The sequence below is a fragment of the Chelon labrosus genome (assembly GCF_963514085.1).
Source record: "Chelon labrosus genome assembly, chromosome: 5".
Lineage (NCBI taxonomy): Eukaryota > Metazoa > Chordata > Actinopteri > Mugiliformes > Mugilidae > Chelon > Chelon labrosus.
The window spans coordinates 9,166,713-9,193,715 of NC_140341.1; the positions used below are offsets into that span (position 1 = coordinate 9,166,713).

The window sequence follows — 27,003 nt, forward strand, 5'->3', positions numbered from 1 at the left end:
CCCCCACCCCATAGCAATGACACTCCTTGATGGCAGCAGCCATCCCCAGAAGGATGCAGACACAAAAAAAATCAACAACTTGACAAAAACAACATTAAAAACAGCACAAGGTGTTGACCTGGCCTCCAAATTCACTAGATCCCAAACTGATGGAGGCACAAGGGAGACCTACACACTATTAGGAAGGTGGTCATAATGTTATGCCTGATCGGTGTGCATTCTTTCCATTTGTCAGGTGTTTAAAAGAATTATTTTTAACAATTGCACATTTTTATGTTGAAATTTCACAGGAAATGCTAAAAAAAAAAATGAACAAGTGGCACTACAGCTGTTCACAGACAGACTGTGCTCAAAGGTTAGACTGTTGCCTTAGTGCGTTTGTGTGTGTGTGTGTGCAATGTGTGGACAGCGAGCCCATCATTTCTCCAGCTTGGACAAATGCCTCATGGTGGAGGACAGGCCGTCCGACATGAGTAATGACCTGCAGACAGAGAGAGAGAGAGAGAGAGAGAGAGAGAGAGGGAGAGTGACTTCATTAACAGAAAGCACAACAGACAGACGAACAGATGATTCTGCCACAGATTTCCATCCCTCCATCTCCAGCCAATTAATGAAATAGCACGGACGCACACACACGCACGCACACACACACACACTCGAACACACACACACACACACAGACTAAGGGAGACAAAGGGAGAGAAAGGCCATAAGCCTGGTTAAGCAGTATTAAATTATTCTTCAAATTAAAAGGCTGTACCTGCCTTGTCCTTTTAGAGCTATGTGTGTGTGTGTGTATGTGTGTGTGTGATTAAGCTGTTAATTAATTTTATGTCTTTGTATTTAATTACCACGGACAGTGAAAAGGGGTTTGTATGTGTGTGTGTGTTTGATAGAGAGAGAGAGAGGTCGTCCTCAAAACAGTTTTTAGTTAAAATCACAAAGACTGTATACATATTTTTATCTAATTTGTCTTTATTTAACTTTTCTGCTCATGTATCCGACGTTTGGTGGCTTTAGTGAAGGCAACTTACTGTCTAATTTGCTGTGATTTGTTTCTTTCATTTAATTCGATTATTATTATTAGTTAATGATCGAGCAGCCGAGACTGAAGTAATCGCCGCAAGTCAGGAGTTCAATCGAAGGATCGTCAGCTCAACTTTTGGCTTTAAATAAAACATTTTCTGCAGCACCTGTGCTAAAATCACGCCTCGGGTGTTAAGCATCGGCAGGAGGTGATGAGAAGAGATGAAGATTAAAAATGAAGAGGTGGGAGAGGACGGGAAGGGGAGGATGAGACAAGACGAAGAGGAGGTGGAAGACGAGGAGAGGGAAGAAAAAAGAGGTGACCTTTGCTTTGTGAATGAGGAAGGAAGAAGTAAAATGAAGAGGAAAGAGAGTGGGGTGTGGAGGTGCAAGAGGAGGAGGAGGATGGAGGAGGAGGAGGAGGAGGAGGAGGAGGGTCGGCTGCTCAAAGGCATGAAAAGATAGAGAGAATAGAGAGAAGATGGAAAGAGAGGGAGAGAGAGAGAGAGAGAGAGAGCAGTTACACAGCAGGAGAGTCTGAGTGCTCTCCTCCATCAGAGGCTGTTGATTAAAATTTCATTGGCTGAGGCTGGAGGTCGGAGGTGACGCTCTGTGTGTGAGCAATAAAAGCTCCTGTCTTCATGCACTCGCTCACTCCTGTTCTCCCGCTCTCATTGGCTGATTATCTTTTCTTTGTCTCTTTCGAGCCGGCCGCTTTCTAATTGACTCTCAGCTGTTGAGCCGGCCTCTGTCTTGCCGCCTGTCTCGTTCCTAAGATTAAAAGTGCTCGTTTATACTTCGCTTTTAGATCACGCGTCCTATATTAGCCGCTCTATAGATCCCGCTTTTGCTCCTGTGCGTGTCGACCGGGTGGAAATTGACACTTCAGGATGCAGCCGAGCACATCAAGGGTAGTCGAGTGAGTCTTCGCAGGATGGTGGAGTACTTGACATCAAACATTTAGCTTCCTCCGTGTTTGACTCTTTGTTGGCTTTCTGGTTGGTCTGCTGTCGACCAACCGGAGGCCTCCTACCCTACTTTATATGTATGCTACTGTTGCTAGGACAGACACAGTAGCCATGCTGGGGTCCAGTCGAGTCTAGGGGTAACGTGGAGGCGAAGCAGCTAAAGTTCGCAAACGTGCTGGCTTTCGTAGACGCTGGGAAAACGACTGGTCTTATGCAAAAAAAAATCTGGTCAACTCTTGATTTCAGTGATGTTCTATGGCATACGTGTCAAACATACGGCCCGGGGGCCAAAACCGGCCCGCCAGAGGGTCTAATCTGGCCCGCGGGATAAATTTGCAAATTGCAAAAATTACATAGAAGACATTAACTGCAATTTTTCCAATAAAAGTAACTGCTATTCCTAGGGTTCACACAGATTTAGTAAGAGTTGTGGACGTAACACAACACTGGGACTTAGAACTAAACAGAAATTGCATTTCTTTTTCGTAAGAAACGTCTTTGCACTAAAACAAAGGGAAACATTTGGAGTTTTCGTTATTTATAAGTAAATATGCTATCGTGTTATTGGCCCCTGAACTAAAATGAGTTTGACACCCCTGTTCTATGGGAACGGATCCCTGCATTGTTAGTATTTGTCTAACCTAGCAACAGTGATATAGGTAGTCAGGACTTGATAGAGGGTGGAAGCCCTCAGGTTAGCAGAGGAAGTTCATTATTTTCAAATTTAGAGAAGACTGATTCTTACTGAACGATTTCTTTTGATTGATCTTGATTAATCAGTACCACTTTGGAATTGGTTGATGAAATTCTATTTGTTTACTATTATTTATTGTCTTTATTGGTTTCAGATTCAAAAAGAACAGATATACTCAAATCACTGATTAATCAGTTTAGTTTCTCTGCAGTGAGAACCAGTTTTGACTTTCTTTGATATTATCCAATTACGCCTTTTTGAAATGACAACATATTCTTCATTTTGAGTTAAATGATAGAAGCTGCCAATCCAAACCTGTGCGTATATGAAAGGGTTTCACTATATTTAAACCAATTAAAGCAGGGAACATACAATTAAAGGACAAATCGCAGTAAATATTACAAATCTGACATTTAATTTCAGCACTGTTAACAACTGAAGCTGCAGCCTCCAGTCAGACCTTTCGCTGCCACTCGCAAATATTTCTTTCTTGTCACCGTCCTTTCGGTATTTATTTTTGACATTTCACGAACTAAACAATGAATCAGACCGTCAAAAAGGCAATATACATAAAGACAATATGGATTCGCCGCAGCCCCGGGCTCAGACGCGTTCACTCTGTCCAGATTATCCTCCTCAGATCAAAGTCTGAGTGATTCCAGTGATGTCGCCTCGCTCCTCCATCAGGTCTCGTCTCCATTAACCTCTTTTATTGAAGCCTCCTCCTGCTTTTCAAATCAGACCCCACAGGACTCTCTTGTTTGTCCTGCTGCTTTTTCAATCAAGGCGGAGTGAGAGGATAGCCGAGCGCACTGACTGCACACACACACACACGCACAAAGGTGGTCGCGCAAACACAGTGTCAGCTCTGTCACTGTCGAGTTATTGTGTCTTTTTCTTTGGCAGTTTCATGCAAAACTTGTCATTTCTGCCCGTTGGTGTGTTCAAGAAGACAATCCTGAACCACATTTTTTTTTTTGAAGTAGTATGCAGCAGTGTGCGTCTGTGTGGGAGTGTGTGCGTCTTTGATAGTGTCGCGAGGTTTAGCAGAGCTGTGTGGGTTTTTGCTTTGAGTGTGTGCGAGGAACTGTGAAAAACTAGAAGACGATCCTCAACCAGACGCATTCCTTTGATAAAGTTTGTACTCAGCTATTCAGTGCTGGACATTTTTAGATAGAATATTCATAGATTGCTGTATTAATAACCACACGGGACAGGTGATGTACATGGATCAGCCACAACATTAAAACTACTGACAGGAGAAGTAAGTAACATTGACCATCTTGTGACAATTCAATGTTCTGCTGGGAATCTTTTGGACCTGGCATTCATTCATGTGGATGTTACTTAGACATGTAGCACCCACCTAGACCAGACCAGGCACCCCCACCCACAGAGGCCCCTCCCCTCAACCCACAGGACCCAAAGGCCCCCCCACTAACAACATCCTGTTACCAGACACCACAGGACACCCTCAGAAGGCCCATGTCCATTCTCTAATGAGTCACAACTGTTTTGGAGGCACAAGGGAGACCTACACAATATTAGGAAGGTGGTCATAATGTTATGCTCAGTTCAATTTAAAGTTAACGATCGACTTAAATTCTGCATGGGCGTGTCCAGGTTTTATCATTTGCATGTTTTTCTCCAGAGTACTGCAGCTAAAGGGATTTTCCTTGCACATGGACAGTTGTGCAGTCAGAATCACTCTGCAGTTAAAGATAAAACACCGATCCATCAAAGCTGAACAGCTAAGAGGCTGGACCGTCTGTAGTTTGGTTACAACGAGTTCGGGGTTCTCGAAACCGCTTTTTATCCCAGTCACACATCTTCAACCAGAGATTTGAGGGGAGCACTGATGAATTCAGATGAGCCGGAGTTGGTCCCTGTAACTACCTGCCACGAAATATTAAAGTAGAAAGAAAAGCAGAAAAAGAAAATCACACCGTCTGTCTTTAAAATATAGAAAAAAAAAACATGTTAGGGTCTACTGTAGTGTTGGATATGAAATGTCTGAAGACAGTGAAATATGTCAGAGCGCTGCAGTGTTAAGAGAGCTTCTGCTGCTGTTGGAAGCAGCAGCGGCGGTAACATAATTGGAAGCAGAGGCAGACAGGTTGAGGTGGTCGCCATCCAGCAGAATGATTCGGGCTCATTACTACAGCTGGCTCTGGAACCTGTGCCATGTAGGCACGAGAGGAAACTGATGTCCCCAAAATGGCAGCTGACCACGAGCACGCCGAGGTTAAGGCTGCGTTATTTTTACTGCTGTTTGAGAGGGGGCTGTTTTTTAAGGTTTGGTCAGGAAAAATCATAAAATGCTATCGTGTAAAAGTGTATATTTTAGACGGGGGTCGTGCTTCTGCGACCTCAACGCCCCGTTCAGCACCTGTGAGATTAACTGTAGCGCTGACTGTGAGCCAGGCCTTATCTCCACACTAATGCGCTTCGTCGTGCCGTCCATTCAGAGATCTTGTGGAAAGATTGAAACCTGAAAGAGTGGAGGCTGTTCAAGAAGATTAATTTAAAATGACATGTTCAGGATTCACTTAGACAAAATTTGTCCAAGTACAGTGTTGTGCATGAACTGAACACGTTCATATTTTTGCGAACTGTGAACTGAACGCATCATTTTTTTCCAATTGTGAGCGTAGACGTGAGTTTCGCTCAATCCAGAGGGAAATAACGACGTTCACCCTCGTTCAGGAAAAAAAAGTTTCACGACAGCTGTCAGGCGACGTGCAACTTACGCCAAACAGCGTGGCTGGTGCGGCTGAAAGAGAAGCATCTGATCCACACAAACATTTGAAGGAGTTATTTTGAAAAAACAGTACAGATTCTAGTGGAAAACAAGTCTGGACGTCCACCACATCACAGATTTGAAGCGACACATGGAGTTGGAAAAAATGAAAAGTCGTAGTTCATTCATTCAATCAGTCATTCGTAACCGCTTGTTCCTGTGAAGGGTCGCGGGGTCTGCTGGAGCCTATCCCAGCTGTCATTGGGCGAGAGGCGGGGGTACACCCTGGACAGGTCTCCAGTCTATCGCAGGACTAACACAGAGAGACAGACAACCATTCACACTCACACCTACGGCCAATTTAGAACCATCAATTAACCCAACGAGCATGTCTTTGGACGGTGGGAAGAAGCCGGAGTACCTGGAGAGAACCCACGCAGACACAGGAAGAACATGCAAACTCCACACAGAAAGGCCCAGTAGTCGGCCCATGGATTCAAACCCGGGACCTTCTTGCTGTGAGGCATCAGTGCTAACCACCTCACCACTGTGCCGCCGAGTCGTAGTTCAAATTTGAAAAATCTGTGCAGACTGAACTTTGAACTAGTTCTTGTTTAGTGTGAACTTGCACAACACTGTCCAAATACTTTTGGGCCGTGCAGTGTCGAGTCTGCAGGCCTATCATTACAATTAAAGATGTCAGTTTGGTCATTACGGTATCTGTCTGTGAAAGCTGCAGAACAAAATGCACTAGATAGAAAGTAAAAACACATAACAGACGCTTCAGTGCTCAGCTAAAGTATTTCATAAAAACCTGCAGCAGGGCAGTTATTCTCTTGGATTTATCAAAAACATTTTTAAGCGCTCACTAAATTGGACACTGCACCCACTCTTTTACTTCTTTGCCTCATTAAACCAACTCTCCCTTCTTCTAGTTTCAAATTCTTTTTGTCTTTTTTTTACAAAACAATCTTTTTGTAAAACAAGTTGACTCGAAGACATGCTCTGACTTCACTCTTTAAACGTGAGCTTGAATAACAGCAAAAGAAACTACTCAAGTTCGGCGTTAATGCATCCGGTTTTCACAGCGCGTGCCGCTGTAAGCCGCCGCCAGTCCATGACACTGCAGCTCCGGCAGCTTCGCTCAAAAACGCAGTTCAGTCTCCTCCTAACACAGTCTGCAGCAGTGCATCCCGCTCAGACGGAGAGAGAGAGGCTGCAGCCCGCTGCCAATGGCGCCCGTTTGATAATGTACACACTCCCGAGCGCGAGGCATCTCATATTCACACACATCAGTTAGAAGTCATTATGCTCTTCTCACTCTCACAAACACGCCCGTCCTCTGTGTACACAGCCACATCAGCGAATTAAACTGAATAAAGAGCCTCTTTTTTGCCTTCCCTTTTGAGTGGCTAATTAGCCATCAGAGCCCGCTGTGTGGAGAGAGCGAGATCCATCAAGAGGTAGAGCTTCAAAGAGCAGTTTATGGAAGCCAAGGCGCTTTAATTAGGACCTATTTGTACGAGAAGGCAAAGAGAGAGGAGCGTAATTCGAAGCCAAAAGCTTGCGCGACGTGGCGGAGAAAATAAACACGTTCTAATGCGGACACGGATGAAGAAAGACAGGAGCAAAGTAGGAGGATTAAGACCTGAGGAGATGAGATCCTGTTTCTGCAGCGGTGTGAGGAAACTGATTCAGTTTACATAAAAACAGCAGATAGCAGGTAGACGTAAAACGCGTAGATGCAAAAAAGTTATTACTATTAACAGAGAGTGTCGTATAGTGTCTGTATTTCTTCTTCTTTTTTGCAGACTGTCCAGACCGTCCAGTTACAAAAAAGAAAATCATAACATCAACTCAAACATCAGCCAGTAGATAGTTCTACAATTTGAAAAGATTATATGACCCTTTTCTCATGTCCATCCATGTTGTGTACATATTTTTATCCCGGATTCAGAAGAGTGTGCCATAGAAATTTAAGATAAAGCCTCGTCAGCCAAACTGTAGCTTCATGTCTCATAATGCACCTGTAGTGGACAATTTCAACTCACATGTCCACTCTATCCAATGGGAATTATCCGGCACAGACGCGGTGCAGCAGCTGACGCATAGACAAATTGCAACGCGCAGTTCCACATGCAAAAAAAAAAAGTCATCCTTTGACAGTTTTCTTCTGTTGGCGTGCACCTGACCTCCTCGTTTCCATCACAAGACTCCCGCCGCGTTCGCCCCCCCCGCTGGCCGAGCTGCTGCTGCTGCTGCTACATCTGTCTGCCTTGATCACGTCATTATACAGATGTCTTTATTGTCAGAACGGCATGAGAAACTCATTACGCGGGCACTCGTGAATAAGCAAAGTCTTAAAATGTGCACATTTAAGTGTTAAACGTGTGTTGCAAGTCACTTTTAGCAGAGCATTCTCTAGAAATAGTCCCTTTTTTCAATATTTTTCCATCTCCATCTGACCTAAACATTTAAATGTGCAAATATCTTCACACCGACGAGGTCTGTTAAAGTCTTAGATTAGGGAGATGCTTCATCAATTTGTCTTTTTTCTAATTTTTAAATTATAAAACTAAGACAAATATTCAGGAAGTAGCAAATTTTGTCAAAACAATTTGGGAAATGATTTGCAAAAGGAAGATCTATTTTACAAAATATACTTTTAGTGGTTAATTGAGGTTGTGAACGAATCAGTCTTTGCAAAAAGCTGCTCCTCCCGCTGTGCAGTCAGTAATTTGTGTGCCAATAACCGCACATGAAGCAGATCCTTATGGGAAGTGTCACTTCTCAGAATCACGTAAATGGTTTAATTCCACCTTTGTCCTGATGGAAATGTTGGTAATAGTCACATTACTGTGCGCATGTAAACACAGACACCGCCGAATCCACTTCAGTCTGTTTGCCGAGCTCCGTCCTCCATGATCCTTTGTCTGTCAAAAGCTCTTAGCGCTTCCATCCAGAGCCCTCTGCTCTCTGCATTCATTATTAATGGACCCCAGCAGGCCGAGAACACACACACACACACACACACTGAAACACACATACACGCATGCAGACGTAGGACTTGCACGTCACTGGTAGCTATTTTAGATAAGATATTAAATCAAACACTCACATGTAGAGAGAAAATAGAGGGAGGCGAGGAGATAGATTCTTTCCCATTGTTTTTTATCTTTCTGTCTGTGTATGGAGTCGCAGCTGGTCACATGAAATATATCCGCACAAGGATTCACGTGCAAATATGGATGTATTTAAAGTAAACGGTAGCATCTAAACACAGACGTTCACAGCTTAAAGTGCAATATGCTCAGCTGACTTTCACTCCTGCAGCGCTTTAGCTCTTAACCTTGACTCACCTTGACACTTTGACGTGATTAAATCAAACTGCTTTGAAGACCATTAAATGACAATGATTTGAAAATACAAACTAAAATATGTGCAGTTGTAGTTTTTTCCATATGTCCGTTGCTCTGTGTTCTGTTGAGGATTGAACTCAGATTAAAATATGGGAACTGTGGTGAAGCTGGACCTGCAAAAGAAAAACGAGATCTGCTGGTTCCAGAAGTATCTCCTCCTCGTTAACACAGAAACATTTGACTCTCCTGGAAGATTTAAAAGCATTGCACGGTTATTGCAGTGTTATTTATTTATTTGTTTTTTGAGCAGGCTATTGATTATAAGGTGTAACAGTCCAAGTTGTAACATGTACTGTACCTTTAAGATATATCGTGTTGCTTGGATACGAGTGAGACAACGCAGTTGAACTCATGGTCTGGTGGTCAGATGCTTAACTCTTTTATTTTATGTTTTCTCTCAATTTAATGGTACACTGCCTGGCCAAAAAAAAAAAAAAAGTGGATTTAACTAAGCAAATAGATACGAACCTCCTATTGGATAATTACTGAATGGGTGATTATCTTTCAGCTGGCATCAAGCTATTTAACCCCAACTGATGCAATGAGTAGCTTCTCATTTCTTAAACAACCATGTCTAAAGACACATCCTGTGGTCGTGGAAAAGATGTTAGTCTGTTTGAGAAGGGTCAAATCATTGGCATGCATCGAGCAGAGAAAACATCTAAGGAGATTGTAGAAACTACTAAAACTGGGTTAAGAACTGTCCAACAGATTATTAAAAACTGGAGGGACAGTGGAGAAGGTGCATCAGAGTAAGAAAAGCGACAAATGAAGTGATGCACCCATCATGCCTAGTGTCTACTGTACAAGCCTGTGGGGGCAGTGCTATGATCTGGGGTTGCTGCAGTTGCTCAGGTCTAGGTTCAGCAACATTATGTTGCCCAAAGAATGAGGTCAGCTGACTACCTGAATATACTGAATGACCAGGTTATTCCATCAATGGATTTTTTCTTCCCTGATGCCACGGGCATATTCCAAGACGACAATGTCAGGATTGATGGGGCTCAAATTGTGAAAGAGTGGATCACTTTGTCCAAGTGTTTATGCCAAATCTGGATTAAGTCCCTTGAGGTTTTTTTTTTTGGGAAGTTGCGTTCGCAAGATTGGAACGGACTTATGGATGTGGGAGCAGACAACCTGGAAACATAACTCCTCCTGGCCACGGCTGCTGTTGGAGCAGAAAGTAGAAGATCTGGGACACATTCCCACTTGCTTAGAATTAATGGGTATAATAAACAAGCCCCCTCGTTTCAGAACAACACGTTTTCTTGGTCTTACCGCATGCTAAAAGAATGCGAACGCAGATTTGATCCACAATCTCAACCTTACATCTGAAGCTTTTATTCTTCTTTTTTTTTTATCTGCAGCAATTTGTTGGATTCTGCCCTAAAACTTTTTCTCGGTGTTTAACTTTTAGTCAGGGAAGTAGATTTTCTCCAGCTCTGTGTCATTGTTCGTACTGATGATTCAACAAGGAGAGTTTCATGTCCATTCAGTGTGTGTGTGTGTGTGTGTGTTATTCGATGTGACCTTTCCCCATATGGTGTGGGACTGAGCAGGGGAACAGGAGGTGAGCCCTACACATGCTATCAGTCTGAGCTGTTAGCCAGCAGCCACATGCACACCACAGTAACACACACACACAAACACACACACACTAACAAGCTGCAGGCCCTACATGTCATTGTTACCTGATATTTATGGTGTGTAGGAGAAACAGACGAAGAAGAAGGTCATACGTGTGATGTCAGAGACGGTGCGTTCGCTGCCGGCCGTGGGTTTGACTGCCGCTCGCTCCTCTCTCGCACAGCCTCGGGCTCCCTCTACCCTCTGTCCTCCCCGCCCACCTCCCACAGTCCTCGGCATCGGCGCAGCCCCTGCCAGGAGACACACACACACACCTTTCTATTTTAGATTTCTAGTCCAAGTTAAAACAATGGTGCAGCACGCTCCCATACAGGGACTGTACTCACTGTATCAAAGAGGACTAATATTCATAGTGCTGCAGTTGTGTCTGAAGATGATAAATAATGTATGTAACACATGCTGGTGCTGTAGCCAAATGTAATTCTGCTGAGGCCTGGAGAGGATTGGGAGCACAATATTTTAGGCAGAAATGTTCTTGCAAAACTTTTCTTTTATCCCTTGAAACATTTTGCTTGCCTCCTTTATGCAGCAACAGCTCGAATCCTTCAGGATGAAACCACCATCTCCAGTAACAAACAAGAGGGGGGAAAAAAAAATTAATTTAGGGAAAAGGTGCATACATTATAAATCAAAGTATTTATCTTGAGGACCTTTACAGTTGCATTTTAAATCTGTAACAGTGAAAGTGAAATCAGGACAGCATCGGCAAAGTTACCCGGTGGTATAATTGCTAGGGGTGGGACTGATTAAAACAAAATTAATCTAATTAATTAGAGGCTTTGTAACTAATTAATCGCGATTAATCTCATTTTAATCGCATAACAATATTTGCCCCAAAAAGCAAATTCTTTTAATTTAAATGGATTTTAGTGGACGACTGAATCAAATAATAGACACAGACATGAATATTGTAAACTCAAGCTCTCTTAACATCTGGAAAAATGCATTTAATTGCATTTCAATTCAAAACAGTAGAAAAAGAAAGAAAAAAATTCCTGGCCAAAAATGAACAGACCTAAAGTTAAAGTACCATTTTAAGTACTTTAAGTACTTTTTCAGAACAGTGTTGACTTTAAATGATAAAAATAAATAAATAAATAAATAAAAATGTTTGGGTTGCCAACACATCGTGTCCTGGGACTGCTAGCGCTAACAGCTCCGGCAGTTTAACGTGTTAATTTTTTGTAATTAATTGATCATAATTTGCAAGAAAAAGTTCTGTAAAAGGTGGCAAAATAATTAACCTAACCAACCTTAACCCTAACCCTAACCCTTAAATGAGATCAAATTTACTCTACACTAAGTCTTGACATGTAGCGTGGAACTGAGCACTATACGATGGACATGGAAGACAATGGAAGATTGTCTCATAGGCTGTCTTAATGTGATCAAATTATGTCGTTTTTTTCATCAACAACAGGACAAATAAGGTACTACTAGTCAATGTGGCATCAAGTCTGTAGCCATATCTGTTAAAACATACTCTATACTCAAGGTTGTCTCATTGTTCAATTGCATAGAACAACTTTCTTTCATCAGCTTTAGTTACGTGATAACAGGTGTTTGTTAACTGGAGCCGTGACAGTGCACATGAAATGAACTTTTCAAATATTTTTTTTATCATAAATCTACTGGAATGAATTCCCAAGGCCCATTTACTGTTTCTATGGTTACACAGAGGTGTCATCTTGAAACAGTGGTCTCCTCTTAAGAGTCCACGTTCAATACGTTTACTGTCATTTGCACAACGGTTTCAACCACCTGTTTCATACAATGACGTTCTTACTTTGCAAGTCTCCCTTAATGAAAACAATAAACAAAAAAATAGCCAATAGACCCAGACAAGATGCAGGAGAAATCAGCGAAGTCAAAAACTGGTATTTTTGTCACCATAACTGCCATCAAAATGAATTTCAAAATCGTTATCCGAACATCTGTTAACTTTAATTGTCTCCATGTTAGAGGTTTTATTTGGATTTTTGGTTTTATAACCCATATCTCAGCAGCTGAACCAAATGTTATTCCATTCGATGAATTGCACTTGTTGAACTTTAGCTGGAGTTGAAACTTTACAAAGACTTACATTCAAAAGGATTTGTGTTACTGTCTTGTTCTTTGCAGATCATTCAGCGTGTCCAGCTGCCTACTGCTTCTCGATATGATCAATGAATGCTGCACTTATTCTATTTTCCAGCCATGCTGTATTTTATTTTTCCACTCAGCTTTCACTCCAGATAATCTGACAGCTATTTGACATGCATTAGCTGTGTCTAATCTAATTCTATAGAGCGATATCGTATATATATCTCGCCCTTTAGCATGCTTGGCTAGGTATTGTATTACACGCATTAACTAATAAAAGGAACACAAATACTAACAAAACAAAGCAAGTTTGTGGACAAAAGGCTGGCCAGAAGGTTTTCCTCGCAGCACTAGTGTCGGCTTTACAAAAGACGTTGTTACTGTGTCTGTACGTACATGCTTATCATCTTCAAGTTTCCTTGCGACGCGGCACAACCCTCGCGAAGAAACATCTTTGATTTGCATTCATATGCAAATGCACATCCTTAGGAAAAAAAGGCATTCTTTTAAAAGGGGAAGAAGAAAGGGAGAAAGAAGAGGGAGAGGGAAGTTCAGCTTATCACCGCTCAACAGATGTTCAGACTAAATGTGTTGGTTTGTCTCGTCACCGAGGCCGAGCGGAGTAAAGCTCCAGAGCTGGCCTGTCTGAATGGACGGAGTCAACCAGCTGCAGCTAAAAGAAAGAAGAAACACATTTGTATAGTGGATGTAATTTGCTCCGATGACAGAGGTGGAAGGAGCCAAGGGATCAGGATGAGAACCGTCAGCTGCCAAAGGCCTCTGGCCAAAGGCAGGGAAATTCATTTTCCAAGAGGATGCAGCACTAAGCTGCAGGACGGTGTCAGAGCCAGGTAGCTTTAGGGAAGTGCTGAGTGGACAGAGCTGGGGAATGACCTGTCGTCTTTTGACAAAAACAAACGGAGATCGAACAATGACAGCAAAGATCTTGTGGGAACCAACGCAAACACTGTTTACTCCAGTACATACGGTAATTTAAGCCAAGGGTCAGCAGCTTTGTTTTCTGAGGTCCAGAGCTGGCACAAACCAAAACTTAGTTCCAAACATCTTTCACCAGAACTATGATAACATTTTGTCTCCATCCAGTAACAATATCACTCATTGCACAATGGCATGACAATATGTTTCACCGATCAGACATAACATTACGACCACCTTCCTAATATTGTGTAGGTCTCCCTTGTGCCTCCAAAAGAGTTGTGACTCATCAGAGAATGGACATGGTGTCTGGTAACAGAGTGTTGTTAATGGGGGCCTTTGGGTCCTATGGGTTGGGGTTGGGGTTGAGGGGCCTCATCTGTGGATCATCCCACAGATACTTGATCAGTTTGGGATCTAGTGAATCTGGAGGCCAGGTCAACACCTTGTGCTGTTCTTCATGTTTTCTTGAGTTGTTGCTAAAGCGTTTTTGTGTGTGCTCCTGTGTCGGGTTGCATCCTGCTTGGGATTGTTGCTGGCATCAAGGAGTGTCATTGCTATGGGGTGGGGGTGCCTGGTCTGGTCTGGTCTAGGTGGGTGCTACACCAATGAATGCCAGGTCCAAAAGTTTCCCAGCACAACGCTGTATTGTCAAGAGATGGTCAATGTTTTTTACTTCTCCTGTCAGTGGTTTTAATGTTATGCCTGATAGGTATGTGACTACTATTTTGCATAGTGATTCCAAGTGTACAAAATGAATTTCATGTAAAGGTCATCCACGTCAAGTCCTTATCCACATCACACCGTATGTTCTTTCCTGTAATAAACCTGGAGAAGAATCATTTTGCAGCCAAAAATCCTGGTAATCTACTGCAGATACGTCCAGACTCTGAATATTCATTATGACTTCGATAAACCTCTCATCATGTGGGTGGCACTCGTAAACTTTTCTATAATGCTCGAAAAATTTGAAAAGTCCTGGGATGGGCCGTAAACCAATCTGGGAAAGGAAAGTGAAAACCACAAATCAGCCCATAAAATACAAAGCATTCACCTCACCAGCTCAAACCTATCCTGTTCTGAACAGTCTTCTGCCTTGGAATCTGATAATCTAACATCTGGTTTCATCGGTTCATGAGGCGTACTCGTTTTTTATCCTCCTCTTGCCTTTCAATAAAGGTTGCTGTTAGTTTACATCTGCATTAAACAGGTGCGCAAGTTTAACTTTTACCTCTTCGGGTCGTGATCGTCTCCGGCTCAGACGTTATTTTTTCATGCCTGATGTAGCAGATAGAATTTCGATATATACCAGTGACGCAGAAAGAAGAGATCAAAGAAAGGAGAAGATCGAACAAACACTTCCACACAGATCTCGAAAGCGTAACTGAGAGGAAGCAGGAATTAGAAAAGGTTTAGAGATGAGAAGCGTGGCTGTGAGGTTATAACAACATGTTAGTGTTTGGAGGCTTTCTGCCTCTGATGCCTTGAGGTAATATGACAGGTGCTTTTGACCAATGCACCAACAGACCAGTGACTCTGGCGATGCTGCTCTGCTTCTATCACTAAAGCTGTTTAAAACACATTTCAGAAATATTATTTGTCCTTGTTTGATTTCCTCTCCGTCGTCTCACCTCCCTCTACCTTCTTCCACCTCGTGATATGAACTTCCATGGCTGGTTGATTTGGTTGCGCGCGGGGAAACAGGGAAGGTTTCCACAGTTCAGGGCTCCGGAGAGCACGGCCAGGCAGTAGCAATCAATCACAGACTAAATCCTTCCTCTCTCAGGACTGCCGCGTGCCAGGTGACATGGTCAACAGCTGCAGAGAAATAAGCCTACGGCGGGTATCAGAATTTAAATAGACTAGTAAACCTCGTCTCTTGAAAGAAAACCAACAGAGATGTGCAAAGAAATCGAATGAGGAAAGACTGCAGAGTTTGTTGTGCATTAGTTGTTGTGATCATTTTACCCCTTCCTGACAAACCTCTTTCAATCGGTACCAAAGGCAAAAGGAGCAGGACACTAGCATCCCTCTGCTAAAACTCTCAGGGTGACTTTGTGAGAAATGGGAGATTAGCGTTTTCCTGCCACTTACCATAGTAAGCCTAAATATTTCTTTTCCAACTATGACCATGAGAATTTAGTTTCCTACTCTTAACCAGACCTACCATATCAGAAAATGTTCATTTGAACCATGTTTGGTTATCTTATGGTCTTATGGAAGCCAATTTTAGGGAGTTCTTAAGGACACTGAGCAATAACGACTAATTCTTCCGGCATAGGAACAACCTTTACGAATGTGGTTGGTCTCAGCCAATATACGCTGTGTTCTGGTGCAGTGAGACTTGTTGAACAAATGAAGATTGAGTAGACAATAGACAATTTTTGATGTGTTTGCCTGTGTTACAGGCTTATATGATCCCGCCTTTTCAGTTTGTCATTTTTTTGTCTTGCAGACATGTCTAGAGTTGGAGCGCTACCTACAAACAGAACCCAAACGACTCTCTGAGCTCTTTGACGAGGAGCTGGACTGTCTCCTAACGCCAGCCTTCATGCAGGGCGGGGACAGCGACGAGGACCTGATGGACCCCCTCCTCCCCAGCCTCCCCGACCAGCCAAGCCCGCCTCCTCTACTGGTAACCCTCCCGAAGGTCCAGGCCAAAATCCTCCAGGTTCCCAACCCCAGCAAGAGCCAAGCGGCAGCTGGGACCGAAACCCTCACAGCCAAGGACCAAGTCCTCGGAGGAGTCAGCGCAGCGCAGCTTAGCGCTGCCGTCACATCCCTAACGCCGCCGTCGTCACCGGAGCTCGGCCGGCACCTCGTCAAACCCACACAAACACTCACTGCGACGGCAGACGGCACGTTAACGCTCAAACTGGTGGCGAAGAAGGTGGGATTAGGGGCGGCTAAGCTGGTTGCGGCGCGAGCGCTACCGTCCCCTCCGAGCCGAGGAGGAGCCCTCAGTGACAGCGAGCAGGGAGGTGGAGGAAGCGTGGGAGGAGACGTACCGGAGAACAAGAAGAGAGTCCACCGGTGCCAGTTTAATGGCTGCAGGAAGGTTTACACCAAGAGCTCCCATCTGAAGGCACATCAGAGGACCCACACAGGTAAGATGCAACAGTCTGTAAAGAATTACCTTCAGTACACGTGTATTAAGAGGCTTTGAATTTGAAAAGACGCAGTGATAGTAGGATTACAGCGCTACCTGAGGCCATTTTGATCACATTTGCAAACTCTTCTTTGCATTTTGATATTTTTTTAATTACAAACCTACAGTGTTTGCTTCTCATACATGAACATACAAGGCAGCTTTCCCTTTTCTGCAATTGGAAGCAAGCAACAATTTGATACACTGACTGGCCAAAAAAGAAGTCGGCACCTGGATTTAACTAAGCAAACAGGTACAAACCTCCTATTGGATAATTACTGCATGGGTGATTATCTTTCAGCTGGCAACAAGTTATTTAACCCCAACTGATGCAATGAGTAGCTTCTCATTTCTTAATCAACTATGTCTAAAGACAAATCCTGTGGTCGTGGCAAAGATGTTAGTCTGTTTGAGAAGGGTCAAACCATTGGCATGCATCAAGCAGAGAAAACATCCAAGGAGACTGAAGAAACTACTAAAACTGGGTTAAGAACTGTCCAGCGCATTATTAAAAACTGGAAGGATAGTGGGAAACCATCGTTTTCAAGGAAGAAATGTGGTCGGAAAAAAATCCTGATCACTTTTAGTGAAATCAAATCGAAGTGCAAATGCAGCAGGGAAATCCCCCAACAGAAATCCCCCCCCACACACACACACACACACACACACTGTCACACAATGATTTTTCGTTGTTGCTTTTCTGGCCAAACAAAATAATGTCTGTTCTCATGACCTCAATCTAACTGATTATGCGTTTCATGCTGAGGGCTAAAGTCCCCGAAGCGAGAAGTGTTAGTACAGGCCTGACAGAGCATCTGCAGAGAAACAAGTGTCTGCTGATGTCCGAGACTTTAGATTTGACACCGGTTACGATTTTACGATAAGTTTGTTTCGTCTTCCAGTTACTTCCAGTTATTTCTCCTGAAATCAATAATGTGCTCAAGCTTGGAGCCGGTGACTAAGGCTGTGGACGAAACCCAGCGGTTTTACTTCGACAAAAGATGCTTCATTATTTTGTTGTTTAATTACTGGAGAAATTGGCAAAGAAACTTCTGACGTTTGAGTTTTTAAAAGAGATTAGGGTTTCTTTTTTCCTCTTCTTCTGCTTCCTCCAGAATTACTCATTTGAGTCTTGATATCAGCTCAGTGCTGAAAGGCCCTGCCTCGGTAATTGCCTGATGATTGATAGACCGGTAGTAAATGACTCTGCGAATTCAGCCGTGTCCAACTGGGTCTGACGTGCAGCGTTAGCTGCTTACTACAGCTGCCCTCTCAGTGACCCTCAGACAGAACACGCAGCAGGCTAATGTGTCCAGGGGCAGGAAGCTGGGAGCTTTCTGTGGAGCAGGATGTGGAGACGGGCTCCGGGTTGATAAAGGGGACACACGAGGAAAAAAAAAAAAATGGATTCGACAAATGCAGACTGCGATGACTGAAAGTTTAGTGATGGTGAGAATTTTACTCAATAGGGAAGAGTCTGTTCTGTTTGTCACACTGAGGACCAGATCTGTGAGTCTGAGGGATCTGAACTACTGTGTAGGTTCAAATTCAACAAAGACACTTTATCATTATTCACATCACGGCACTCATTACTTGCACTGATTGAGAGACGGCCGTATCAGCACCTCCGCTGTGTCAGTACAGTTTGTCTGATTAAAATTAACGGCGGTAGCTTTGTTATTCAGTTTGTGGTTCTGTGTGATAACCGAAAACCACATTGGCTCGTAAGCAATATCGAAGAAAATACCACAGAATAAAACCTTTATGAGCTCTTTGTCTGAAAATGGATTTAGCAGTTATTCACACTGGCGGTTGTTTTGATTTACAGTTGCCACCTAGAGCGACATCGCCGCCTTTTAAAAGCGACAGGTACCACTACACCGCTGATTTGCGCGTTCCCGGAAATCCATTAATCGGTTCTGGAGTCAAAAAATCCGAGCGACTCAAGCTGAATCCATCGCTTATCTGCAGCTGGAGGCCCGTGCAGACGTGCGCCACCTGAAGCTAGCATTACTCAGGTTTAGCTTTAACCGCTCCATCATTTACGGTATACGTAGATGGCCTCTAGTTGTCGTCATCCAGCGTTAGCGGTTTCACCGGGATCGCGGTTTCGCCACGTAGCCCGCGGACCTCCGCCGCATTAATACAGGCAACCTTGGCATCATTAATCCAGCGTGTTACAGGCTTATATGATCCCGGCAACCATTGCATGGCTTTAAGTGTAGCATTACATTCCAGCGCAGCACCTGGCATAGCTGGGGGAAGCCTCCGCTGCAGCTTTATTATAGCTAATCCAGAATGGAGCAGCTAGTTTTCTGGTACCGTGACCGCCAGCTGCAGTATCTTTAATCTTCTGATGATTCGACAGTCGAGTCATGCCGACCAACGAGGAGCTTTAAGAGGCAGAATTATTCACTGAGAAAAAAAAAAAAGAAGCTACCCTGAAGACACTGCAGCTTCCTCGCTCTTTGTGTGTCTATATGTGTGTGTGGTATAAATGTGGGGGTGGTGTATTCCCTCCCGATGTGTTCATTACAAGCGCAGCGCTGTGGTTTAATTAGCTTAATCCTCTTTTTGGGTTATTATGACCATAAATCATTGAACATACATGTAGGGAGGGATTAACGTTGCGGAGACTTCAGGGAGGAGCGGCAGCAGAAAGCCTGCACAGTGTCAATACACTCGCACACCAGAGGCCATTAGAAGCATCATTATATGGAGGTCTGTCTGGGGCTATACCGTACATGTGCCGCAATTCCACATTATGTTAGTAATCATATTCCAAAACAATTTCCCCGGGCTGCAGCTGTGGCGTGAAGTCAGGTTGATTTTCTTATGTCTGAAAATGCTCAATTAGGGATGAGTTGCAACATTAATAGATGCACAAATTAATTCAGCAAATCTCCTAAGTACCCAGTCAGAGCTGCTCTGAGTCAGAGCCAGGCGTTTTTTTAATTTTTTTTTTTTCTGGTTTTCCATCACTCCTTTGGATCCTTAAAAGCAGAAGAAAGCTGGTAAGCGTATCCTCCTTGTTATTCAAGCCGGAGTCCAAAATGATGTACTCTGCTACATATACTTGGCACCCGAGATAGCGGAACAAAATAGATGAGCTGTTTTGGAAGGAGCGCTCATCTTTCAGAAGTCTTACACCAACATATTCGGGGAGGTGCTCGGGCGCGCTCGGGTACAATTACAAAAAAAGACACCGGGGTAAATACTCTGTATGGGGTGTACACTTTGTCGGGACAGCTTTAGACTTTAGACATCTTATGACATGTGTCGCAGCTGAACGGCTTTAATGACCACAAAACAACAATCGAATGGGAGTAAAGCAAAAAAGACCAAATAACAAGTGTCTAACACAGTATAGGATTAATGATTCTAAACAATTCCAATGTTTCCGCTCCAACAAAGAGCTAATTGAGTGTAAATCTGAAAAAAAAGCCATTTTTCTAATAATAATCTCACAGAACAACAAATTATCTGAAATGAATGCCGCAGCTTTGCTAAAAACCAGACTCTAAGTACGTAAACCTACACAGAAGGCAGAAAAACTGTGCAGAAAAGAGTGTCCTTGTAGAAGACAAAGGCCGAATTTGTGTGAATGCCTAAACCACGTCCACACAAACCGAAGGCGCGTCTTCCCGGTGCGGCATTTTAAAGAACCGTAAGCTCGTCGAGCCTCTCAACCTTTTCGAAGCAGAAGGCGCCGGTCCACGGTGTTAATGGTTGACATTATAACGTGCCCTCAGACATTAAGTTTTTGCGAAAAGAAATGTGTAGCTTGCTGCTGAAGTCACTGCTGATTAACACAAAAGCCACCGTTCTGATTACATTACTACAGTCCTTTATTTTCTGTTAATTAGCTGTTCATTTACTACAAATCATGCATAGTTTACTTTTTTAGTATAGTTTTTATTTCAGTTTTTTTAGTTAGTGGCTTCCATTCATTTTTAATGAAATCATTTCGCATGGTGCGCTAATTGTTTTTGACATCAGGTCCTAATTAACATTTGTAAAAATCACCCGTCTTGGAAATTAAAATATTGAAAAAGCGCCTTCTTTTGGACAAAAACCCAATGCATGTAACTGAAGGAAGCTTTAAGAAATCTGCTAGAAGCATAAAAATCCCCAAAAATATTGACTCGTGCTTTGCAAAGCGTCTAGCGCAGCCCACACACTGGTACACTGGTCACTCCAGCTCGCAGCCTGACTTTCCGAGACCTCGACCCCTTCCTCCGTGGACACCACCGAAGGCGTGTGGATTCAGGAAAAAGCCCGGTCTAACCCCTCGACCTCCCCCCAGACCTGCACCCCTACACTCCTCTACACCCACTGAATCCCACCTCCAACCTGCACTCCCTCTTTCTTTTTCTCACTCTCTCTCTCTTCCATTTGCTCATCCAGTTTGGGTTGCCAAGCAACTGCATCACACTCTTCCATAATTGGTTGGTGGCTGGTGGATTGTCCATGCCTGTTAATCTCTCTCTCTCTCTCTCTCTCTCTCTCTCAGCACCCCTCACCCCCCCTCTCTTCTCTCTTTCTTTCAGTTGCTAGGTGACTTTATCATGCATCCTTGCCTTGCCGTGCTATAATTGGCTGGCGTCATGGTTGCTGTGGCGTCAGGCCCGAGCTGGCCTTGCTTCATTCCTCCGACACTGTGTGTGTGTGTGTGTGTGTGTGTCCATGTCTAATGCCGTGTGCATGTGTGTGTGTGTGTGTCTTTGAGGGGGGTCCTATTGAAGGAAGATGGGGTGCTCTGGCCAATTACAGAAGACGGGTGTGAAACGGCCGCCTGTCTGGCACCTGAGGCCCCCACTCTTACCCCCATATCACACGCACACACACACACACAACACATTCACACACGTGCAGGTTGAGAATGTAGCTTTTCTCCAACAAGCCTTGAGGATAAGCTGCCAAGTGGTTTCGCTATTGTATGTTGCGAGTATTGGTCCCATATTCAGTCCTGGGCGAGGAGGACTCTGTGGAGTGAGTAGGAGGATCCACACATGCAGAGGCTCCAACGAAACATGGATGATTGCTTTGGTTCTTTACAGAGCTTGAAGTAATCTGCAGTAGAATCACATGTGCAGATTCTTTTTACAGCTGCTCCTGCTGTAGCAGCCCCCCCAAATATATTCTTGTTGGTGCATGAGGGTACTAACTTGCAGCCTGTGTCTTTTTTTGACCAAAAGAAGCTGGAAAAAGTCTTGGGCTGACTGGTTTCTTGCAGCATTATTAACCTATTTTGAACACCATGGCTGAATTGGAAGAGAATACCAAGACATATAGTGTGTGCTGCTTGCTCTGCACGTTGACAGACTTGTTGTTGTTGTTGTTGTTGTTGCTGAGTTTCAAATCGGGGCACCGCTGCCAGAAAAAATCACCCTTCTCAAAAAGCCTGCAACTGTCTGGTCAAATCTCTTAAAAGTGGGTGGTGTAAAGTCGGCCCTGAAGGAAGAGCGGAGTGCAGGTGCAAAAACGTGCACCCGCCACAGCTTCAGAATAAAGATTTGCCCGTTCCGAAGTTAAGTTTCGAGGTTTGAGAATGTTCTTCGCAAACATGTGCACAGATGGAGGTGTAGGAATTAGACTAATGATATGCCTGCCACATGGAGAGTGTTCCTCGCTTGGATGGATGTTGGGAAGTGGTTTGTCTTTACCATGGAGAAGATCCTGAGATCATCCACCACAGCTGTCTTCCTTGGATGTCCAGGCCTGTTTATGTGGCAGAGGTCACCAACGTGAATGTGTCTTTGTCCAAGGAATATATGGACCTAGCTTAACATTGTAGAAGTTGACAGAGTTTAATGTACAACCGGTGGAGTCATTGTCACTCCTCATGAAATGTGTTGTCATTTATTGTCACAAAAACTCTGACGATGATGAAACCCTAAATAATGAACCGCAATGAAATATAGATGAACCTGTAAGAGAAGCTGCAGTCGACCGGAATGATCACAAACAGACCAGAAAAACTCACAAGGGCGAGACGGCAACGAAAACCCCGGATCCCCGTCTGCCACTGCCCGCCTGAGATTTGACTGGAGCATTTGAATATGCAAATCCTGGAGGGCACGGCTCGCGATCTGGAATTCATCTGGTCCGAGAGCACCGCCAGTCTGTCAGTCGTGTTGTGTCTGCGGAGAGAGGACGGCTCCCGATCAAAAGAGGCGCCCGGGCTGTGGGGAAATAAAAAGGGGGAAGAGGGCACCGTTCGGCGTTTGGATGCTCCCGTAGCGCATCATCTTTTACTCGTCGTTGCATCACCTCGCTGTCAGGGCTCGCTCTGCACCTCAGATGCTAGGGCATGTGAAGGTGCGCTTTCTTCTGGTTGGATTGCTCTGGCGTGATCATTCAAGGTGATGAATTGAGACATTTGTGAGAGCCGGCTCACATTTCATACTCCTGTTGCCGTACGACGGCAGCACGGAGGAGAGAGGGATAGCTGGAAGTAGGGAAGACGAAGGCAGCTGTCAATATGTCTGCATGCAATTTTGGACATTTGGACTTTTTTTTTCCAACATGCAAATCTCAGTATAAAGGGTATAACAGCCTGGTGATGCAACCATTTTGCTGTTTGTCTGCTTTGTTAGCACATCAGAATCAAGGACACAATTGTCCCTTGCAAACAAAATTTCAATCAACACAGAAGCTGAGGTATTGGCTGCTAGGATAATTTATTTTTTTCTCAATTCTAATTCCAGCTTTTCATCACTTCTCCAGCTTTGGCACAGGAGGATGATGACTGAATTGATAATCCTGCCAACAAACTTCTGATTGGCCTTGATTATTATTATTTTTTTTGTTTCCCAGTCAGGGAGACCGCATCATTGAGCACGACACCAGGTTGCGTTCACCAGCTGGAACCAGCTTGTGAACAATTCCGTCATTCTCCGTTTATTTGCCGTTCATTATATCTCCGTTGCGTTGACTCGATGTGAAGAATGCTGCAAACAACTGGCGCGCGTCTATCGCCACCGCCTCGCAATGATTCCACATTACGTCCACTTAGCTCTGAATTGGTGCGTGTTTGTGTTTGTCTCCTTAAGAAGATTGGTGTGCGCTGTGATGGGAGTGGAGGGGCTGCCGGGACATCTGGCTAACTGACTGTAAGCTGCTGTATTACTCCCCATTAAGAGTCATTAAGAGCCCCAATTATAGTTACCACCCCCCAGTTCACACGCAAACACAGTCGGGGTTCTGCAATTAGGTTGGGACAGTTTTTTTTTTTTTTTTTTTCCAACACGGTGCACGCGGTAGAGAAAGGTCTGCGTTTTTTGAAAATGTCTGGAATTAAATTGAATTAAACAACGACTCGGCTGGCGTCTGAGCCGTGTCCTTGTTCATTTAAATGAGGCAGAGGGCTCTGAAACACAAAAAAAAAAGGTCATCAACAAAAATATTGAACCTGGCCGAGCTTTTGCCACCAACCAAAAATCACACAGTAAAAAAAAAAAAAACGTGCTTTGCAATCACATACGTTTCTGGAAGACGCTGATAAGCAGTCGGACCCTTGATTTCCTGGACCATCTTAACACCGCTGATACCTGTAGCGACACGGCCCCCCCTGCTTTTTTTCAACCAGTGCCAGCCTTCAGGGTTTGAAGCAAAATGAACAAAATTGAAAGAAGCTTCGCAACAACACGCACAATTAGGGAGGGACATGCCAGAGGAGAAACATTTCAAGGCTTTTTTGTTGCAGGAGGTTGAATTTAGCAAAACGGGAAAAGGCTTTGTCTGCCCAAAGGACGGAACAGAGACACTGAAATACATTTGTGCATGAAATACAACAAATTGCTGCGGAGTGACATATAATCCACAGCGGTTTAACATTGTAGATGTTCGAAGCTCAGTTTTAACGAAGCCAAAAGGGGCGGACTTTACTCTCTATGATTGTTCGCCCCGGCATACTCGGTGTCTGGTGTTGATCGAAGGTCAGATATGCTGCTTTATCTCCTAACTCGACACACACACACACACAGAGCAAGAAAAAAAACACTCTCTCATACAAGCATTTACACAGTGAGACATCATCAGGTCCCATCTGAAGACAGTCTGCTCCTACACACTGCACACTACACACACACACACACAGCTGGAAGGCTTTCTATCATGGAGAGATAACTACAGGCTGAGAACAATAGACCATCTCTTCTCCCATCTGGTGAACCGGGGGATGAAACTTCATTTACATTTCAGATCCCCCCACCTCGGGGTGTGTATGTGTGCGTGTGGGCGTTGGAGGGGGGGTGGGGGGGAGGTGGGGTGGTAACAGAGGGAACAAAACGAGATTCATTTCAGGGTGAATTTAGGATTATGAATTAACACACCGCACCGCTGAAAGACTTCATTTACAGCTAATTGAGTGTGTTGGCTCATTGAAATGGCTGTTGTGTTAAAACTGGCCCGCCTGGCCGGCCCCTGGGCTCCGTGTGTGTGTGTGTTTGTGCGTGTCCGTGTGTGCGTTTTGGGAAAAGCCAGGGGTGGTAACCTGTTCATTAGTGAACAGCTGTAGTTTAGATGTGTGAAATTAGATGCAGAAATTATAATAAAATGTGACACCTTCTCCTTTTTCTTTCTCTCTCTCTCTCTCTCTCACTCTCTTTCTCTCTCGCTCCGTCTTCCTCTCTCAGGTGAGAAGCCCTATAAGTGTTCATGGGAGGGCTGCGAGTGGCGCTTTGCCCGCAGCGACGAGTTGACACGACACTACCGCAAACACACCGGAGCGAAGCCATTCAAGTGCAACCACTGCGACAGGTAAACACGCAGGCTTCCTCATGTACAAACAAAATACACAGTGCAATTTATGTTAGAAGGACATTCCTCCCTTCCCCCTCTTTCATGGAATGGACACACACAATCCAGGCAAGTCTACAAATCTAAAATACCTTCATGTAAATATACAGGGCACAGACACTTGCATAGCATAACTATTTTCAGTGACAAATCCTTCACGGAAGATATTTTTGATTTTATGACACAAGGAAAGCACAGGATCAAATGATAAATTAAGGTAACATGTTTGTTGGTTTTTAGTGATTCTTGGATTAAACAAAGCTATTGTTAAGCAACACAAGTGCTTCTGCTGCCCTGACAAGTCAAAATGACCCTGTAATTTGTTGTTTTTCAGTTACATAATGAACTTTTTAGAAAATAACTAAAGGTGCCCCTTGCCACTTCCTATTTTCTACCATTTATTGGCCAACTACAACTCCAAAAGATAAGATGTTGTAAATTGCAGATATGTCTTCAGTTGAGTACATATGTACTTTCTCTTGCTTTCAAATTTGGGAATTTGGGACAGGGAACGCCACATCGTACGAATGTACCCATACACATAATACTTGACTTATTTTGGTTATTCAGTTGGTTGAATCAGCCGTAAGTCATAAGAATGATGTTTCTAGGCAACTGCTGGCGTCTAGAAGCCACCGAGGCTTAGCAAACTAAGGTGAAAAAATGTAAAGGCGTGATGAAAGGTCTAAGCCATTGGGAACGTGAACGTTTGTCATTTCTGAAAACTGCCGGTAAGCACAACACAAGTCAAGAACTCAGACCTTACCCAAATTTTTCACTCGAGGTTGTAAATAGAACAAAAGAGGTCATTCATGTGGACTTTTCTTCATAAACGTAAACATAATGTCACGATACGTAGCAAGGAGGTAGGACCCAAGTGCAAGACACAGTCTGCAGAAGCAGGATGAGCAACTCAAAGGAAATGTAATGATGAGGGGGAGGTGCTGCGGAGATAAGCAGGTTTAACAAGTCCAACAAAAGGCAAGATTCAATCAAAGAGCAACAGGGTATTCCAAAACAAAAACAAAAACCAAGTGACACAGAGCCAGGGGAAACAGCTTCGAACAACTGGAAAATAAACAGGTTACTCAACAGATGACTTGACAAGGGGAAATAGAAGACTATATATACACTGAAGCTAATTAGGCACAGGTTTTGGGTCATGGGTCATAGGTTGCTTAAAAAGTTCTCACAGTAAGAAGATGTGACGTTGGATTGTAGTTTTAGAAATGTTGAAACCTTGGTAATAAAGCTAGAAGCTACAGAAAACTACTTGCCTTTGTCACAAGTGATTACGTCCCCTAATAGCTGCCTTATCTTGCAAGCTAGTCCTACTAGCTCCAGTGCTGGCCTGTTGAGTTTGTATTACGTACAGTATATCTGTTGCTAGCTACTAAGCTAGCCAAATCACCTGGGTTTCTTCCAGTTACAGATGTTTTTGAAGCCAGAGAGGCAACTTTATGTAGGGTTCAGGACTGGCTGTTCCTCAAATGGCTCCAAAAATAAGGCAGTCTAGGAAGGCATCTTTGAAAGTCTAGGCT

The 27,003-nt window shown here is 43.8% G+C and overlaps 1 protein-coding gene across 1 annotated transcript in view; it reads left to right on the top strand.

Moving 5' to 3' along the window:
- The window catches only part of klf7b (Kruppel like factor 7b), a 70,741-nt gene that overhangs the window by 35,289 nt on the left and 8,449 nt on the right, over positions 1–27,003 (top strand). Inside the window, exons 2-3 of the mRNA XM_084545026.1 lie at positions 15,968–16,619; positions 25,300–25,423. Of these exons, the coding sequence (XP_084401152.1) occupies positions 15,968–16,619; positions 25,300–25,423 (776 nt within the window). The remainder of the gene's footprint in view (positions 1–15,967; positions 16,620–25,299; positions 25,424–27,003) is intronic.